General features: G+C 37.6%; 1 protein-coding gene across 2 annotated transcripts in view; it reads right to left on the bottom strand.

Moving 5' to 3' along the window:
- LOC124397562 (potassium voltage-gated channel subfamily B member 1-like) overlaps positions 1–16,683 on the bottom strand; it is a 39,823-nt gene extending 23,140 nt beyond the window's left edge. Inside the window, exons 1-2 of one of the 2 annotated variants that reach the window (XM_046867144.1) lie at positions 16,232–16,683; positions 14,783–15,613 (exon numbers count right to left, since the gene is read on the bottom strand). In XM_046867144.1, the coding sequence (XP_046723100.1) occupies positions 14,783–15,337 (555 nt within the window). In that variant the 5' untranslated portion in view covers positions 15,338–15,613; positions 16,232–16,683. The remainder of the gene's footprint in view (positions 1–14,782; positions 15,614–16,231) is intronic. The other variant, XM_046867226.1, reaches the window with a different exon arrangement.

Raw genomic sequence — 16,683 nt, 5'->3', positions numbered from 1 at the left:
CTGTCTCTCCCTGAACTTGACACTACTGTTGTATCCTTCCAGATTCAGAGATTTTGATATTTTCCATGCAAACAAAGTCACTCAATTGCAAATATTGTCTATTCTCACAATGTTCAGGCACTTGATTTCCTGTAAATGAGGAGATATTTAATGGAGACAATGATTTAATGGTTTTATTATCCCTAACAGAAAATTAAATCTGGAACCCAGGAACAAATTCTGGACATGAGAGGAAAACCTGCCATACATTCTACTTAATTATACATTTAAGAAAAAAATCTCTTCACATTTACATTAAAAAAAACACTTTATTTGAACTACACTTTCAACCATCATACTGCTTTCTTACTGTGAGATAGATAACAGGATTTAAAAGTCCACAATTAATCCTTAATCCCAATTAACCAGACATGTGTGTCCCATGTGGGGTCACCTGATTTACAAAAGGGGTTACAAGAGAATCTCCTGTTTCATTTCAGTTTCATTAGAAATATTGACTATAGATTTTGTATACCGTATTTTTCGGAGTATAAGCCGCTACTTTTTTCCCACGCTTCGAACCACGCGGCTTAAACAACGAAGCGGCTAATATATGGATTTTTCCGGGTTTTTCCCGGTTTCACAAACTTCAAGAAAAAAAACTGAGCCCCATAACATTAGACCAATGAAATTGTCGAACAGGTTCAGGTGAACCAATGAAACTCTTTATATTAAATCAGATGCGCTCCAACTGAATCGGGCTGCACCACATCATAAATATGGATGAGGTTCCTCTGACGTTTGACCTGCCGCTCACTCAGACTGTCTACAGGAAATGCGAATCATTCGTCACGCTGAAAACAACCGGGCATGAAAAAACGCACTTCACCTGTGTTCTGAGCTGCACGGCATCGGAAAGGAACGAGGAAGACAGTGAACAATGACTTTATTGGTAGGCTACTGTTTAGATACAAGCCATGTAACAGACACTGTCTTTCATTGAAGCCTAAGTTCATTAGTTTCAATGTAGACACCTGCAGCTTATAGACAGCTTATTTATGTTCAAAATAAAAATCTTTGTAAAATTCAGCGGGTGCTGCTTATATTTGGGTGCGCTTAATAGTCCGGAAATTACTGTACTATTATTTAAAAAGTTATGTGTACATTTTTAATTGCCTGTCATTACAAGTAAGTATTTTTTTTTCCTAAAACAGAGCATAGTTTAGACACAATGCTAATTTGTACAAAAGATAAAAGGTATATACAAGGTCTATAAAAATGTATTGCACACCATAATTAAGTACTAAGAATAACCAGGTTTTCTATTAGAGTTCATGTTTGAATTTCAAAAACCTCTCCTACAGACTTCAAACTTACTGTCTGTTTTTTGCACAAGTTTTCTGGATTTTCTAGATAAGCAAATACATGAAATGTAATATTCAGATTTTTCATTTGAAATTTCGCATGAAATGTTTTGTATGAAATTTCTACACATTTTACAGCTCAACTTGGAAACTTAAATGACAGGAAGGTTTTGGCTCTGACATGCCATCTAGTGAATGCACCCTATAAATCTTCTGGATGTACAAAAGATTTGAGCAAGTATAAGAGCAATAATCTTCATGCACAATCAAATCATGCATCAAGTATAACCCCAAACTTACATGGATTATTTTTCCTATAAAAACACATATTTTACACTGGCAAATCAGTGCAAGGAATATTGATTTGTTTTTATTTTATCACTTATTTTATAAATATCTTGCTGGCAATGTTTAAATGTATTGTAATTCTATATAATAAAATGTAAACTATAATAATATAATATAATATAAAAGAATACAAAAGAATATTATATAATATAATAATATATTTTTTTGGTAAATTTGTTACTTTTGTTACCTCACAAAGTTGATACTCATCCAGGTCCTTAGGTCAGTCAGGGTCCACAAAGAGGTTCACAAGAGGGTAGTCAGTTTTAGGGGGTTATTGTTGTGTACTGTATGTAAATAATCAGCATAGCAGTGAAACTGTAGGCCATACTTTTTGATTATATTGCCATTGAGGGCTGTGTATTAAATGATTTATATATACAATTACAATTACAATATTAGTCTGAAAAAGTCTGACCCAAATGTTTTAATTAAACCAAATTACTGACTGCCAGAAAGATCAGATAACAACCCCAGGACACCAGTACCCATAAGATCAAACATTGAGGTTGCAAGAATATGCCAAGCGATACTATGACAAAAGCAACAAGACCAGAAGAACAAATATTTTCAGTAACCCACAATCAACCACAACCTACAACCCTGAAAAGTGCAGTTCTAATATAAAACGCATATATAAATAGTGTCCTTCTCATACCTATTACCTAAGGACCACCTCCTAGGTTACTGTAAAACTTTACAGAGTTCATCCACAGACTTTTTCCACTTCTGCAGGTGCCAGACAGTCAATTTAGATGGTTCTATTGTACTATATTGTATTGTTTCTGTGAGAGTAGATCATACAATATATTTTTTGTTTATGCTATCTCATTACCAGGTGTGTGTGTGATTGTGAGCATTGTTCCCAGTGTAATCTTAGCTGCCTGGTGCTCACTATGTGAATAAGGTTGGGATATAAACATAGAGCAAATGTTTGCTGAGGGTTCTCTCATTGTTTGTTTGCCCAAAGCAGAAGCCAAAAAGGCTTTCCCTTTCTGCATAGCAACAGGGGCTTTTTATCACCGGCTCATCTGTGTTTGAGCTGTAGCTAACGCCATTCACTGGTTGTGTAATTGAGTACACAGTGTGCTGTGATGCCGCTATTGCTGATGACAGTGCCCATGATTTTTCTAAACAAGAATCTAATGGTAGAATAGGCCTGGATTTCTTCCCTGCTCCAGAAAGACTCACACTGATCTCCTTTTTATAGATTTGCTGACAATTATATTGTTTATTACTTTGTTAATATTTAGAAATTATATTTAAGATATTAATCATTATTTATTCAGACATTTCAAATTAGCAGTGTTTTCCATTGAGGTTAGACTTTGAGCCTTTGCCTCAGTTCCACTCTTCATTAGCAGCTAGAGCCACTCCACCCTTGAACAACCATGACTCTGATTAAATGATTTCATTTGGTGCATAATGATCTAACAAATGCCTGAAATGACTAGTTCATTGTTCATGTCTATGTGTCTTGGCTCTGCTCATTCATCTGGCTGATATCTTATTTATCAGGACTGTTTGCTTTGTTAGAAAGGGGTGGAAATCGGGTGACTAACAATCTGCATCTTGTAATTAGTGACTGATCAATGCTACGCAAAGCAGAACGATCAGCTGCATGATTGCTGCTTCTTTTAGCCGTTCTGTCAAAATCAATATGTTGAATAGATTTGTGTGAGGTATACTGGTATGTTTTAATATAACTAAACAAAAAGCACCATTATATGAATGTGCTAATTGTTTATATGCAAAAACAGAATACTTAATGTGTGCCCTATCTCTTGGTTGAAATTTGGGCAGTAAAATTTTACATCTGTGGTGTGGTATAGCTGAGACAGTAGGGATAGCCTCAGGTTGCTGTTTGTCGTTCACAAAACTGGAAGACTCCCTTGTTCTGTAGTGAATTGAGGGAGCACTATCTGCCAGGCTCACCTCGACACTTAGCAATGCTGCAGGATTTGCAGATTGGAAAGATAACTTTGTTGTTCATTAATGAAATACATAGGAAAAATTGTTATAACTTTGATCAATATGAATTAGTGGAGAAAAAAAAGATTTGCCAAGGATAATAAAGTACTTAAATTATGTTTTTTTTTTTTCTGAACAGCCAGGTGTCCAAGAACACAACACAGTAGGATGCATATTAAAAGACACGCCTTTAACCGTTGCTGTGTTGAAGTGTCTAATAATAATGTCTATATTTTCCTGACGTGGATTTCCTGGCTAATCCTAACCTGGTGCTCTGTATTTGTTCAGGATATTGACTCATCAGAAGATAGCAGTGGAAGTCTTGATCACTGCAGTGATTCAGATTTAAGGCTGGTGCATTCTGCTAGCTCAGTGCCCCAGGCTAGCTTCCTGTTAAGTGCTGATATTGGCTAGGGAGAGCTAGTGAATGTGCAATATGTGAACCAACTTCTCCAGGGCATATTGAGTGGTTAATAATTTCTGCTACATTTGGTATTTAATTAAAATTTTTTTTTTTTTTTTTTTTTTTTTTTTTAAGTGTGCTGGTTTGCCAGTATGACAATCTGTGATTGTTTCTGCTGCTTTAAATGGTGTTTTCTCAGTCCTGTATCTGTGTTTCTTTTATTATTATTATTTTAACTCAGATAGGGATGCAACTACATAAGCTTAAAAGCTTTAAACTAAGCACATCTAAGGTGTACACAATAAGCTAAATATAGCTAGTTACTGTAGATACTTATGTAGTTAGGTAGGATACTCAGAGACTAAAATCCCATTCATATCTACTTGTCTTAAATGCAGACAGTTTATTAGCATTTAGCTAAACACAGTGATATTAGACTATTAAAGAGAGGAATCTTATTCTTCTTTAGGCTGGTCCAATTAGGGGTCCCCACAGAGGATTATCTGTCTCCATACCACTCTACGTCTGCCTCTTTCAAACCAACTATCTGCATGTCTTCTCTCACAACATCCATAAACCTCCTCTTTGGCCTTCCTCTTTTCCTCCCTTCTGGCAGCTCTATCAACATACCCAATGTCCCTCCACTGCACATGTCCCTCTCAATCGCGCCTCTCTCACTTTGTCCCAAAAACGCTGTACATGTGCAGCCCCTTTAATAAACGAATAATTAATCCTGTCCATCCTCTTTGTTGTCACTCCCAATGAAAATCTCAGCATCTTCAGCTCTGCTAGCTCCAGCTCCACCTCTTGTCTTTTACTCAGTGCCACTGTCTCTAAACCATACAACAGAGCAGGTCTCACCACAGTCTTATAAACTTTCCCTTTCACTTTTGCAGATACTCTTATATCACAAATCACTCCTGCCACTCTTCTCCACCCACTCCACCCTGCATACAGGAAAGGGCATAGAGTCGATCACTGATGCAGCCTCAAACTATTCCTACTGCACACTTCACTGCTGTAACACTGTCCTCATACATGTCCTGCACCACCCTCACATACTTCTCTGCCACACCTGATTTCCTCATACAATACCACAACTCTTTTCTCGACACTCTGTCGTACGCTTTCTCTAGATCCACAAACACAAAATGCTCTTCCACGCATGAAACAATCTGCATCCTTTATTGCTCTAACTTGCAGCACATCCTTTCCAGCTCGCTCCCTCTGCCTGGTCAATCGGTACAAATCCTTTTCTTATTTCTTTAGTGTCCAACTTCTCATCCAGCTCCTTATATGCCTTTTCCTTTGCTTTTGCCCTCTTCACCTGCTGCCACATCTCCTTTTACTCCTGCCTACTTTTCTCATCTCTATGCCGATCCCAATTCTGTTTTGCCAACCTCTTTCTCCTAAAACTTTTCTGCACTTTCTTATTCCACCACCACGTCTCTTTGTCTTCTTTTCCCTTTACAGATGTCACACCAAGTACCTTTCTAGCTGTCTCCCTTATCACTTCTGCAGTAGTTGCCCAATCATCCAGCACCTCTTCACCACCACCGAGCCCCTGTCTGACCTCTTCTCTGAATCTCATACTACATTCTTCCTCCTTCAGTTTCCACCATGTTATTCTTTTTTTAGTCCTCTCACTTCTTCTTATTCACCTCCATAGCCATCCTACAGACCACCATCTGAAGCTTTCTAGCTACACTGTCCCCTGTCAACACCTTACAGTCTCCAATCTCCTTCAGGTTTCATCTCCTGCATAGCATATAGTCCACCTGTGTGCATCTTCCTCCACTCTTATAAGTCACCCTATGATCCTCCTTCTTCTTAAAAAAAGTGTTCACCACTGCCATTTCCATCCTTTTAGCAAAATCTACCACTATCTGCCCTTCCATATTCCTGTCTTTAAAGCCATACCTACACATCACCTCCTCATCACCTCTGTTCCCTTCACCAACATGGCCATTAAAGTCTGCCCCAATCACTTATCTTTCATTCCTAGGTACACCATCTACCAGTTCATCCAACTGACTCCAGAATCTTTTCTTCTCCTCCAGCTCACCACCCACTTGTGGAGCATAGGCACTTACGTCATTTATATATATGTATCACCTCTTGAACTTCCAGCTTCACGTTCATCACCCTATCAGAAACTCTTTTCACCTCCACTACACTCTTACTGTACTTTTCCTTCAGAATCACCCCTGCATCATTTCTCTTTCCATCCACACCATGATGCTAACTCTCTCCCTTTAACAGTCATAGTATCAACATTTAAAGTGCCCACCCTAACCTCCACTCTCCTACACTTCTCCTTTTCCTGCTGTCTCTGTAATCGTCTTTCTCCTCTCCTTCTCCTCATTCGTCCAACAATAGCCCAATTTGTACCCTGTTGGCTAACAATACCAGTGGCGGTCATTGGTAACCCGGGCCTCGACTGATCCGGTATAAAATTCTGGTTTGTGAGCCGCAAATTTGATGTGGCACGTGTGATGCTGGATGCCCTTCCTAACACAACCCTCCCCATTTATCCGGGCTTGGGACCGGCACTGAGTGCACTGGCTTGTGCAACCCTAATGGCTGGGTTAGAATAGTTAAGAGAAGGATATTCCTAATAATTCACCCATCTATGGGTTTTAAAAGCTGGCAATTATTCTACATTGTCATTCCACAAATACAATTTTAGTGAATTAAAATTAAATATTAAGGATTGTTTATAGACATTGTACTTTATTATTCTCTGAATAGCTTTAATTTAAAATGTCACAAACACATTCATACATTCATTCATAATGCAACCAACAATGTGTATTTTTCTTTGTAATATACAGCAATGTACTATAGCATTCAAAAACAATTAACAGCTTTTTAGCAGAGACAAAAGTAGCACTGTAGACAAGATCTTTGCCCTTATTATTTCTCTCCTCTTTTCTGCGCAAGCCTGGTCCCTGGTGCATGAGGTAAAAAATAGATGTGTTGATTGCTTAACACATAATTTATATATTTTTAGGGTTTTTTTGCATGTGAACCCACTAGACAGCTATGTGTAATCAAAAATTAGAAGGGTACTAGAAAAGAGAATGTGGTTTGAAAATGTGATTAAAATGTTGTTCGTTGCTGTACTGTTTCTTATTGTGCCTTCCCACTACGTTTCTTTTTATTCCTGCAGTTTTTCTTACCACAACCGCTTTGCTCTCCTGTTACACTATTACCTCCCTTATATCCCCACAGTTGACTGATGATTACAGTTATGGTTGACAGCTCTGCAATAAATAATAAATGAAATCCTGAGACCTGCAGGCCATCATGCTTGACCTTTCACAAGTCGCAGTTCAGAGGCTTTTCTGTGACCGGGCACATATTTAAAGTACAATATGTTCCTCTACATTAAGTACTGACCTGTCTTTAATGTTTAAATAAAAGGTTAGTTACTTGCCATTGTCAAGCATCTACAAGCTTTTCCACATTGCCTCTATTTCAATTATAAAGAGAAATTACCTGAGGTCAGGGAAGCTAGTGCACTTTATGTCTACTAAAAATAATCCCTCCTTTTGAAAACAAAAGATGACTAACAGGACCACATACTATCTATTTGCCATCTCCTCAAATACACTATACAGCCAACATTTTGTAGATACCTGAGCATCGCATTTATATGTGGGCCTTCCCCAAAGTGCTATCACAAAGTGAAGCACAAAATTACATAAGATGTTTTTGTATGCTGTAGATTTCGCTTCAGTGGAACTAAAAAGCCTATTCCTGTTTTAGCATGACAGTGTGAGCTCCATAAAGAAATGGTTTGTCAAGTTTGGAGTGGAATAACTAATTTGCCTGCACTGAGCCCTTATCGTGACTCCACTGAAAATATTTCAAATAAACTGGAATGAGAACTACTCCTCAAATATCCTTGCTCGACATCACTGATGCCCTTGTGACTGAATGAGCAAATCTATACAGCCACAATCCCAAAATCTCAGAAGCAGAAATAGCTTTATTACCAAGTATGCTTACACACACAAGGAATTTGACTTGGTGCCAGGAGCTTCCAGTGAAGGAGAAGTACAGACATAGTGTAACAGAATAACAAATAAATAAAATATATATACTAATGGAAAGCTGGAAAGAGGTTTCTATAGCAGCAAAAATATATATATATATATATATATATATATATATATATATATATATATATATATATATATATATATATATATATATATATATGGAAAAAATTAAAACCTTGCAACATAACTGCAGTATAAATAAGAAAAAGAAACAAACACAAATCTTAAATAATTTAGTTGTAGTATTTTCTAGAGGTATGTGGACAGAACACTAATATTGTACAAAATGGAAATTTTGCCCTAGAACTATACACTTTTGTGACTCCTGTTTACACCTTGTAAAAAAAATATAGAGGTTTTCATTCATCGATGTCCACTCTCAATGATGTCTACATTTGACAAAAGTCTCATGGCAAAGGGAGTGTCTATTTATTTTAAACCTGCTCTGTGCCGTATTTGGTGATAGGCTAATAAAGGTCACATATCTCCCTGGCAACCTGAACTGGCTGACAACTTCTAATATTTTAATACCAGAGCTGCTTTGCAGGAAGTCAAACATGTTAATTAAACTGCCCCCTTAACATGGGCTCTCAATACATCTCTAATTGTAATCTGACTTTTAGGTATAAAAAATAGATCACTTTTGTAACAATAATAAGTTTTAGTATGCTTAGAGCAAAAGTAAAAATAATAAATTAGGATGGTCGAGTTGAGCAAATATGTAACGCTTGTACTCTGTTTTATTCTGGGCTATCATTCTTAAAAGCTTTTCTTCTCTAAAAAGTTTTGTTGTCAAGTTCCTTTTACAATAAAGAAAATAATCGGTAGTCCACACAATCCGTAAACCACCTGAATGTTAAGAGACCTACTTTTATTAATAAAAAAGCAATGAGTCATCAAATCCAGTATTCCATACAATCTGTACTGCTTATAGAAGCTACCACTAAGCATTCCTCACTGTAATTCTCTCTGTGAAGCTTTTTAAATTGGAACATTGGCTTACTTAATAAGACGTGAAATAAACACAAGCTGCTTCATCAAGCGTCTCAACCTAATTGTAGACTCCTGCTGATGCAGCAATTCACACTATTGAGTTGCAGTTCTTGTGATTTTTTTTAGATTTGTTAACCTGCTCATTGCCCTTCTGCCATTGATCAAACATATGTCAGGCTTCAACAATACTAATTTGTTTGTTTGGCGAAAAACCATGCCTCATCTTTCCATGCTCCTCTTGTCTGGTATTGTGTTCCAAATTTATAAAGTGAGATAAAAATAGCTTTCTTCCACACAAGTTCAGTGGAGATGGATCATTAGAAAACCTGTCAGAGGAGCCTTACTGCTGCTGGGTGTGGAACTCATATCTGATAGTGAATATTGCACTGTACACGATCAGACATAATGTTAAACCACTGGCAGGTCAACTAAATAATAAAAATGTTCTTCTTACGGTGGCATCTATCAAGGGGGGATATATTAGGCATCAAGTTACAAGCTGATGTTACAAGCAGTGACAAGTGGGCAACTAGAGCAACTTTAACCAATAGTCAAACTTTGATGGCTAGACAACTGGGTAAGAGCATCTACAAAACAACATGTCCCCTAGGTATTTCCAGTGTATGCAGTGGTTGGTATATACCTAAAGTAGTTTAACTTGTGAACAAGTGACAGGGTCATGTTCATCCAAAGCCTATTGATGCACCATTTCTTCAAATGTACCATATATAAGAACACACTTTCATTGGTCTATGAGGAGTATATGCATTAATAAATCAGAGCTGTATTGGTGTCACAAGAGTAACTACACATTTTTATGCAGGTGATAATAATGCTATGACTGTTCAGTGTACGTGCAACATACATAGTCTATGAGTGTTCATGTTTTGGGCAAGCATCTGGAAAAGAAAGGAAATCAAGTTTTTCTACTGACTTTGTGTCTTTATATGTCTTTCCATAAAGTGATATATCTGTGTCTAGGATGTTATATAGATCTATAGTGCATGTAGTAACAAAGAACCCCCAAACCACACACACACACACACACACACACACACACACACACACACACACACACACACACACACACACACACACACATGCAATTTATCGTCTCACCAATGTTTTTGGATGCCTCACCCATGTAATGCCATCTAGTAATCTTTCAAGTGTGTGACTCTGTATATGTGTGTGTAGTTGTTCTCTAATCTTCAAGCTACTGATTATGGGTTTTCCCTGATCAGTCCACCTTTACTTGATACTCCCACTTTTGTACGTTTTTAATCAAAAATTTCATATTTAATAAAAAAAAATATACAAAATATTCTCAGTAAATACTATAAATAACCTGGTAACTACAGTGAAACTAATTGGAAGGTTATGTAATGGAAATGTGGAGAAGCCTGAACCTATCACTTGGACAGTTTATGGCATTGCACATTTACATGCACATATAATCTCTCCCAGAAACCATGGCAACAGATTGATTCATGAAGTGAGTTTTCAGAATTTCCAGGTTCACATTTACCGAAGCATAATTTGTTGTGTAATGGAAAATGGCATTGATTGATTAATTTCTTTTTTAATTCTGCTTAGTTTCCAAATATCAAGCATACAAATCTGAATTATAAATTATATTAATGTACGAAGGCAAGGTGTATAACTCAAAGAATCAGTTTTCATAGTGTCTCTAAATGTTTCTTTTGCCTCGAGTGATCATTGCAGTGGTTTTAAGTTCCAGTATTTGACTTTTAGAGGACAGAGTGTGCCCATCTTCCACCAGTCTATGAGTGGAAAAGTATTGGTTGTCTCTGGGATTAGATAGCACTTGGATTTAGAAACTGTGAAAGAGTTGACTGCGGTTGAAATCAAAACCTTTAATGGACATGTCACTAAACAACAGAAGTGTTTCTGCTGAGTCATATCTCTTTTTCTGTGTGTTTGTAAAATGTGTTGTGCATGTGTTTGTATGCTCATGGGAAATAATTTATTAATTAATTATTTATTTAATTATTTATTTATTTTATTTATTTTTATTATTTATTTATTAAAAAAATCTTCATCCTCTATTAATGGCAAGTGTTTTTCGATTTATGATGTTTGCATTGTGAAATTTATATTACAAAATGATAATCCATGGGATTGCTGGCTTGATTGTGCTTATACAGTATGCTTTGCACGTATGTATGTCTTCTATATGCAGTCTCTCGTATTGGAATAAGTATTGGACATGCATTTACAAAGATAAAGTCTTATGTGTATTTACGTCCCACAAAAGTGCGTCTGATGCACAGCAGCTAAAAGTAGGATTTCTTGCACATTGTGAAGCAGCTCATTCATATTATATGCATAAAAAAACTCAAATATGCTTTTAGTTTCTACAATGTGCTTCTACATCATTGCATAAGGTGCCCCATGTGTGGACAAATTGGTGTAAATTGGAAATAACATGCTGCAAAGCACAGTTCTCACATCACCTTTTTGATGATGAAAAATCACTCCTGTAGAGAATTCTGTCTCCTGTATGTATTTTGGGAGGTGATAACTCTACAGTAATGCCAAAAGGTTGACAGTGAGAGTTATGGATAGACCATATTGTACCTTCGCTGGCCTTGGCACAAAGTCGAGCTTAATTAATTGTACTATTAAATATTCATATGCGCTGAAAAATGAATGCAGAGGAATCTGTGGATGGGATAAAAGGTGGTTTCAGTCCTGCTCGCCCACAATTAAGCACATAGAAACAAGCAAGCTGTTGCCCCGGTGCTATTAAACCTGCTGCTGACACTTTTATTGCTTCATGTCCACTACGCAGAGAGCAGAGCACGAGACTGGGGGCTTGTTTGTCAACATAAGCAGTAAAATCAATTACATAACCCTGGCACCAGGCTTTTACCCTCTCTCTTTCCCACACATACAAACACATGCTTTAATGCTGCTTAATCAGTTATATGTATTTGGATGCTAAAAAAATCAACCAGAGCTTGAGGTATATAATAATATGTATAGGGTTTGTGTTAAAGTAAAATAATCCATCAAATAAACCTGTGAAATGATATCACCGCAATTATTGTTTTCCACACAGTAAAATTAACTTTGTATGCTGTATGCCCTGCATTTATTTGCCATGAGGACGTGAGGTGCAAAGAGGATCTTATAGAAGCCATTTTTTACCCTTTTGTATAAGGGCAAATGGAGGTGAGAATATTCAGGAGGATCATGTTCGGCTCATAGAATTTGTTCAGACTATGGCTTGTTTCATGTCATTGAGTAATAATGAAGAAACATGGCTAGTATTAAGTTTACTGATGTAGTCTGTGATGTAGTCTGAAATGTCTATATTTAAACATTCATCACATTGATTTATATATGCAGGCTTCATATATGCAGTAAAATACTTACCAAGCACCAGAAATAGTTGGAAAAAAGACACAAATTTGCATTGTAAATATATAAACCTTCAGATAATTACTAATGACCCAGATGCAGCACTTGAATTATGTCAGTGTATTTTGTGTTTGGTTTAGCACACACATTAAATGTGCCAAATCCACATCCAAATAAATCCAAAATAATATAAAACATAAATCTTTCTCTATGATTTGGCCTTCCTTTCAAACTGACACAACGCTTATGTCCAGCCATAAATTAAGTGTTTTAAAAACGTTCTTTCAAGTGGATCCTTTTTTTAAATGCTGATTTTATGTTGTAGTGTGAACTAAGACTACTTGTGTGGACTGCGATATTTAAAAACAATGACGTATTTTAGCTATGGTATGTGACGCATTTAAAACAAATAAGATGGTAGAAGATGCCGTACTGCGGTGGTGTGCCTGCTATTCGGTTTGATAGAGTTGTTAAAAATTAATGTCACTTTGTACAGCCTTCAGATTGCATTTTTCAAAGAGGACACAATGTTCCCTCACAATCACATCAATTGAAAGAGATGGCAAGTAAATAAATTCCTGATGGAAATGATGCAGGCAAACGCTTCTTATGTTTTTATGCATGCGCAAAATAGGGATGTTAGTGTTTTTAGACATTTCAGTGTGGACAAGCAATTTCAGGAAAAAAGTTCTAAAATGTAGATGAATAGCATTTTAAAACGAAACAGTTTTCAGATCTATCCAGATTTATGTCAATAAAGCCCCAATTTATAAATTTCAAATGAGAATTTTTAATTATTTGAATGTGTATGATTTGAAAAAGATATCAGGGTTAAGACCTGTTAAAAATACAAGTGATTTTGATGTTTCACCATACACATTGGGTCTCTGGTTGAATAAGCCCCTGTTCCTTAGACAGTGTCTTGAAACTGTATGAGACAAACACTTGAAAAAAAGCATGTGAGTGAGTTAAAAGAAAAGTCTCACAGCTCTCAAAGCAAGGTGCTCTCTTATTCACAAAACAAAGCCTAATCATAAATATGAACAGAACATTCTTTACCTTGACCAGTAATTAGAGACCTTTTCAACTAACAAAGCAGTGATGTGCTGAATACAGTTAAATTCTTGAGCACTTATGCAGAAGTAAATGTAATAGAACCAGGCATTTTGTTTCCTTGTCCTTTTGAAAACAGTTCCCCATATCAGACCCTTCTTGCGAGCAATTGTCTAACACTTAGACTTGCTGATTGGTTAAAAAATGGATCGTTCCTTTAAGATAATTGCAAAGTGATGCATGTACCTATGTGTGCTACTCATTGGCTAGCACTTGACATTAGTGTGCACTGCTAATTACACTTGACCGTCATTTCCAGTACACATTCAATAATTACATTTGTCCCACATTATTCCCTTGTAGTAAAACTATTACCACAGTAAGAGGCCTTTTTTTCTCAAATCTTCTACCTATAATAAAAATGACTATCATGTAATGCAAATACTACACCACTTTATTATGACTGTGGGAATGTCAAGTCTCAACTCCATTTTTAACTTTAGGGAGATTATAAAAAAGTGTTTAAAAGCATTAGTTGTTTAAGTAAATTTACTGTATGACAATAGTAAACTTATCTCTTATGGTGAAGCAAGTGCTACGAACACCTCTGGAGCTTGACTCTAAGGCCGCTCAGGGATACTCGAGTGCATTACTTTGAATTCATCCTCAAGCCATTTTGCAATTAGCTTAATGTGGAAATGATATGATGACACTTACTTAGAACACATGGAAGAGTAAAGGATATTGTCTATTCCATCCCACTTCTATATAATTCGCATTAGAGTACTGTGCCTTTGTCCTACTTAATAAGGTTATTACACCATCATTACAAACTACTGGGCAGGGCTCTGACCACATCTATGATGACTTTTTCCCCAATAAACTCAGTAAGTGAATGACATCACCTATAGAGCCTAAATCTTTCCAAACCCAATATTCTCAGCTTCTTGTGACCTACATATATTCTCACATATTCCCTGTGTGCAAACACTTGATACAGCTCACCAGATAATTAGCAAGCTGTTGATAAACTGGATTTGGGTTGAAACTTGAAATTGTGTAGCACTTTAGGGCTATATCTGAGAATCCCTGGGCTAAATAAATATCAGGCTGAAAGCAAACAGCATGCAGCACATCAGTTTACACAACCTACTATATTTTGCCCCTAAATGTGGAACATATTGAAACCACATAAACAAATCCTGACAGGTACATACCTTTGCCGCAAGAGAAGAGCTGGGTTTCTCTAAGAGATCCCAAAGTTTCTTGCGCTTCTCTGTGCAGCATGTGTTATCAAACTCCTCGCCCTCACGTTCCCTCATGGACTCAGCTTCACGTTTCAGCTCTTCGTTCATCTGCTCCTTCTTCTGGTGATAGCGTGCTTGGCAGCATGACTCCAAGTAGATCTCATCAATACCCCAGAAGTCAAGCTCCTGGCTGTATGACAGTGCACACATCTCCTCCATCATATGCAACTTACCCGTGCGGTAAAAGTTCAGAATCGATGTAAATGCACCTGGGTGCCTGTCAAAGAAGTATTCATTCTCCTCCAGGCTATAGTCATCACACACTTCCATGATGGCCTCGTGTGTGTTACAGTCACGCAGCTTGCCAAGGCGTGTACGTGGCAGTCGATCAAGTGTCCTCCACAGCACCTCATGCAGGAGGCCGCCAACATTTAGGCGCACACGCCGTGAGCTCGCTTTGCTCCGGATGATCTCCACCGGCTCAGGTGGCACAGTGGAGGCAGAGCGTGACCCGGTCTTAATCATTTCCTATCCCCTTAGCGATCCCTCCTTACCCAAAAGATTAACAGTTGGAAGTGTCTGAGAGAACTACCGCCTAAATCTGCTTCTCTTCTCCTTCATTCTTCCAGCTGCAAAAAATAACTAATGTGTAACAGACTAAACCCCAAATCTGAACGTGAAGAACGAGGAAACCGCTCGAGGGCCATGTTGGTTATCCGCTAATGAGAACGTCTGGCTCGGTGATAATCCCCTCTTTGTGGAGCGCAGTGAACTTGCCTTCGGAGCGATCGCTGTCCAGTGCTGAAACCAGAAAAAGCGTTTTATTCTCGGCAACGCGTCTCCACTTGTCTGGTACTAAACCAGTTTCTAGAAAACAAACCTAAACACGAACTTCAGACGCTCTTTAAAGAATGTATGAGTCCCACTTTGACATTTAAAGGTGTTCCTCTGTCTTACTCATCGCTCCTAAAGCGATCAAGGCCCTATACTTGCTCAGATAAGCAGGTTATGTTTATAATTCACCAGAGATTAACGACTCGGCGATTTGGAAACGGAAAGCTGCTCGCTGGTTTGGAAAACTGCGCAAACATTTAACAGCATTTTACTAATAGAATCGTTTGGATGAAAATAATGACAAATATTTTAAATGTGAAGCGCAAAATCACGAATGTGAACAGAATTAGTTTTATGAAACGTATTTTATCTGCCTAAAAGTTCTAAAATATGTCTGTTTGCTAATTAGCTGCTCTAAAAAACTACTTATGGTCTAAAATAAAGTGCGTAATTATTCGAACATACTATAAACAAAGACCCCTCACTATGTTACGTGTTTGAAAGCAAAGTGTTTACTCATATTTTTAAACGAAATTGAAGTACAAATGTCAAATAGAAAGTTATATGTAAAATAATTAAAACTACCTGCAAAGCCAAGGTAGAGAAATGTGAAAGCGCGAGACAAGGCGACTCACTCGGTCAGGTTGAAGGCGTCAGCGGAAAAGCTTCAGTCCGTCTCCAGGCAGGAGAAGGAGGCTGCGCTTTCTCTCTCTCTCTCTCTCTCTCTCTCTCTCTCTCTCTCTCTCTCTCTTTCTCCACTCTGTGAGCTATTCCTCTGGTTTTCCCTCGGTTTCCGGAGCATCGCCTCCTCCACGGCATGCTCGAGCACACAGACCTCTGCCTCTGACTCGCTGCTCCATTTAAACTTGATTTTCATAAACACTTAACACCAACAAGTAGTTCACTTTAGGAAACGCGTTCGCGCGAGCGCTTTTTCCACCTGCTAATCAAGAGTGCGCGCGCATGACGGCAGCAGCTTCCGCTCCGTTACATCTGCAGAGGGGCGGGGGGCTACAGCAACACCAAACGCACACCCT

This window comes from Silurus meridionalis, chromosome 1 (assembly GCF_014805685.1).
Source record: "Silurus meridionalis isolate SWU-2019-XX chromosome 1, ASM1480568v1, whole genome shotgun sequence".
NCBI classification, from domain to species: Eukaryota; Metazoa; Chordata; class Actinopteri; order Siluriformes; family Siluridae; genus Silurus; species Silurus meridionalis.
Note: the sequence above shows the minus strand (reverse complement) of the source record. Positions and strands in the feature narration are given on the sequence as shown.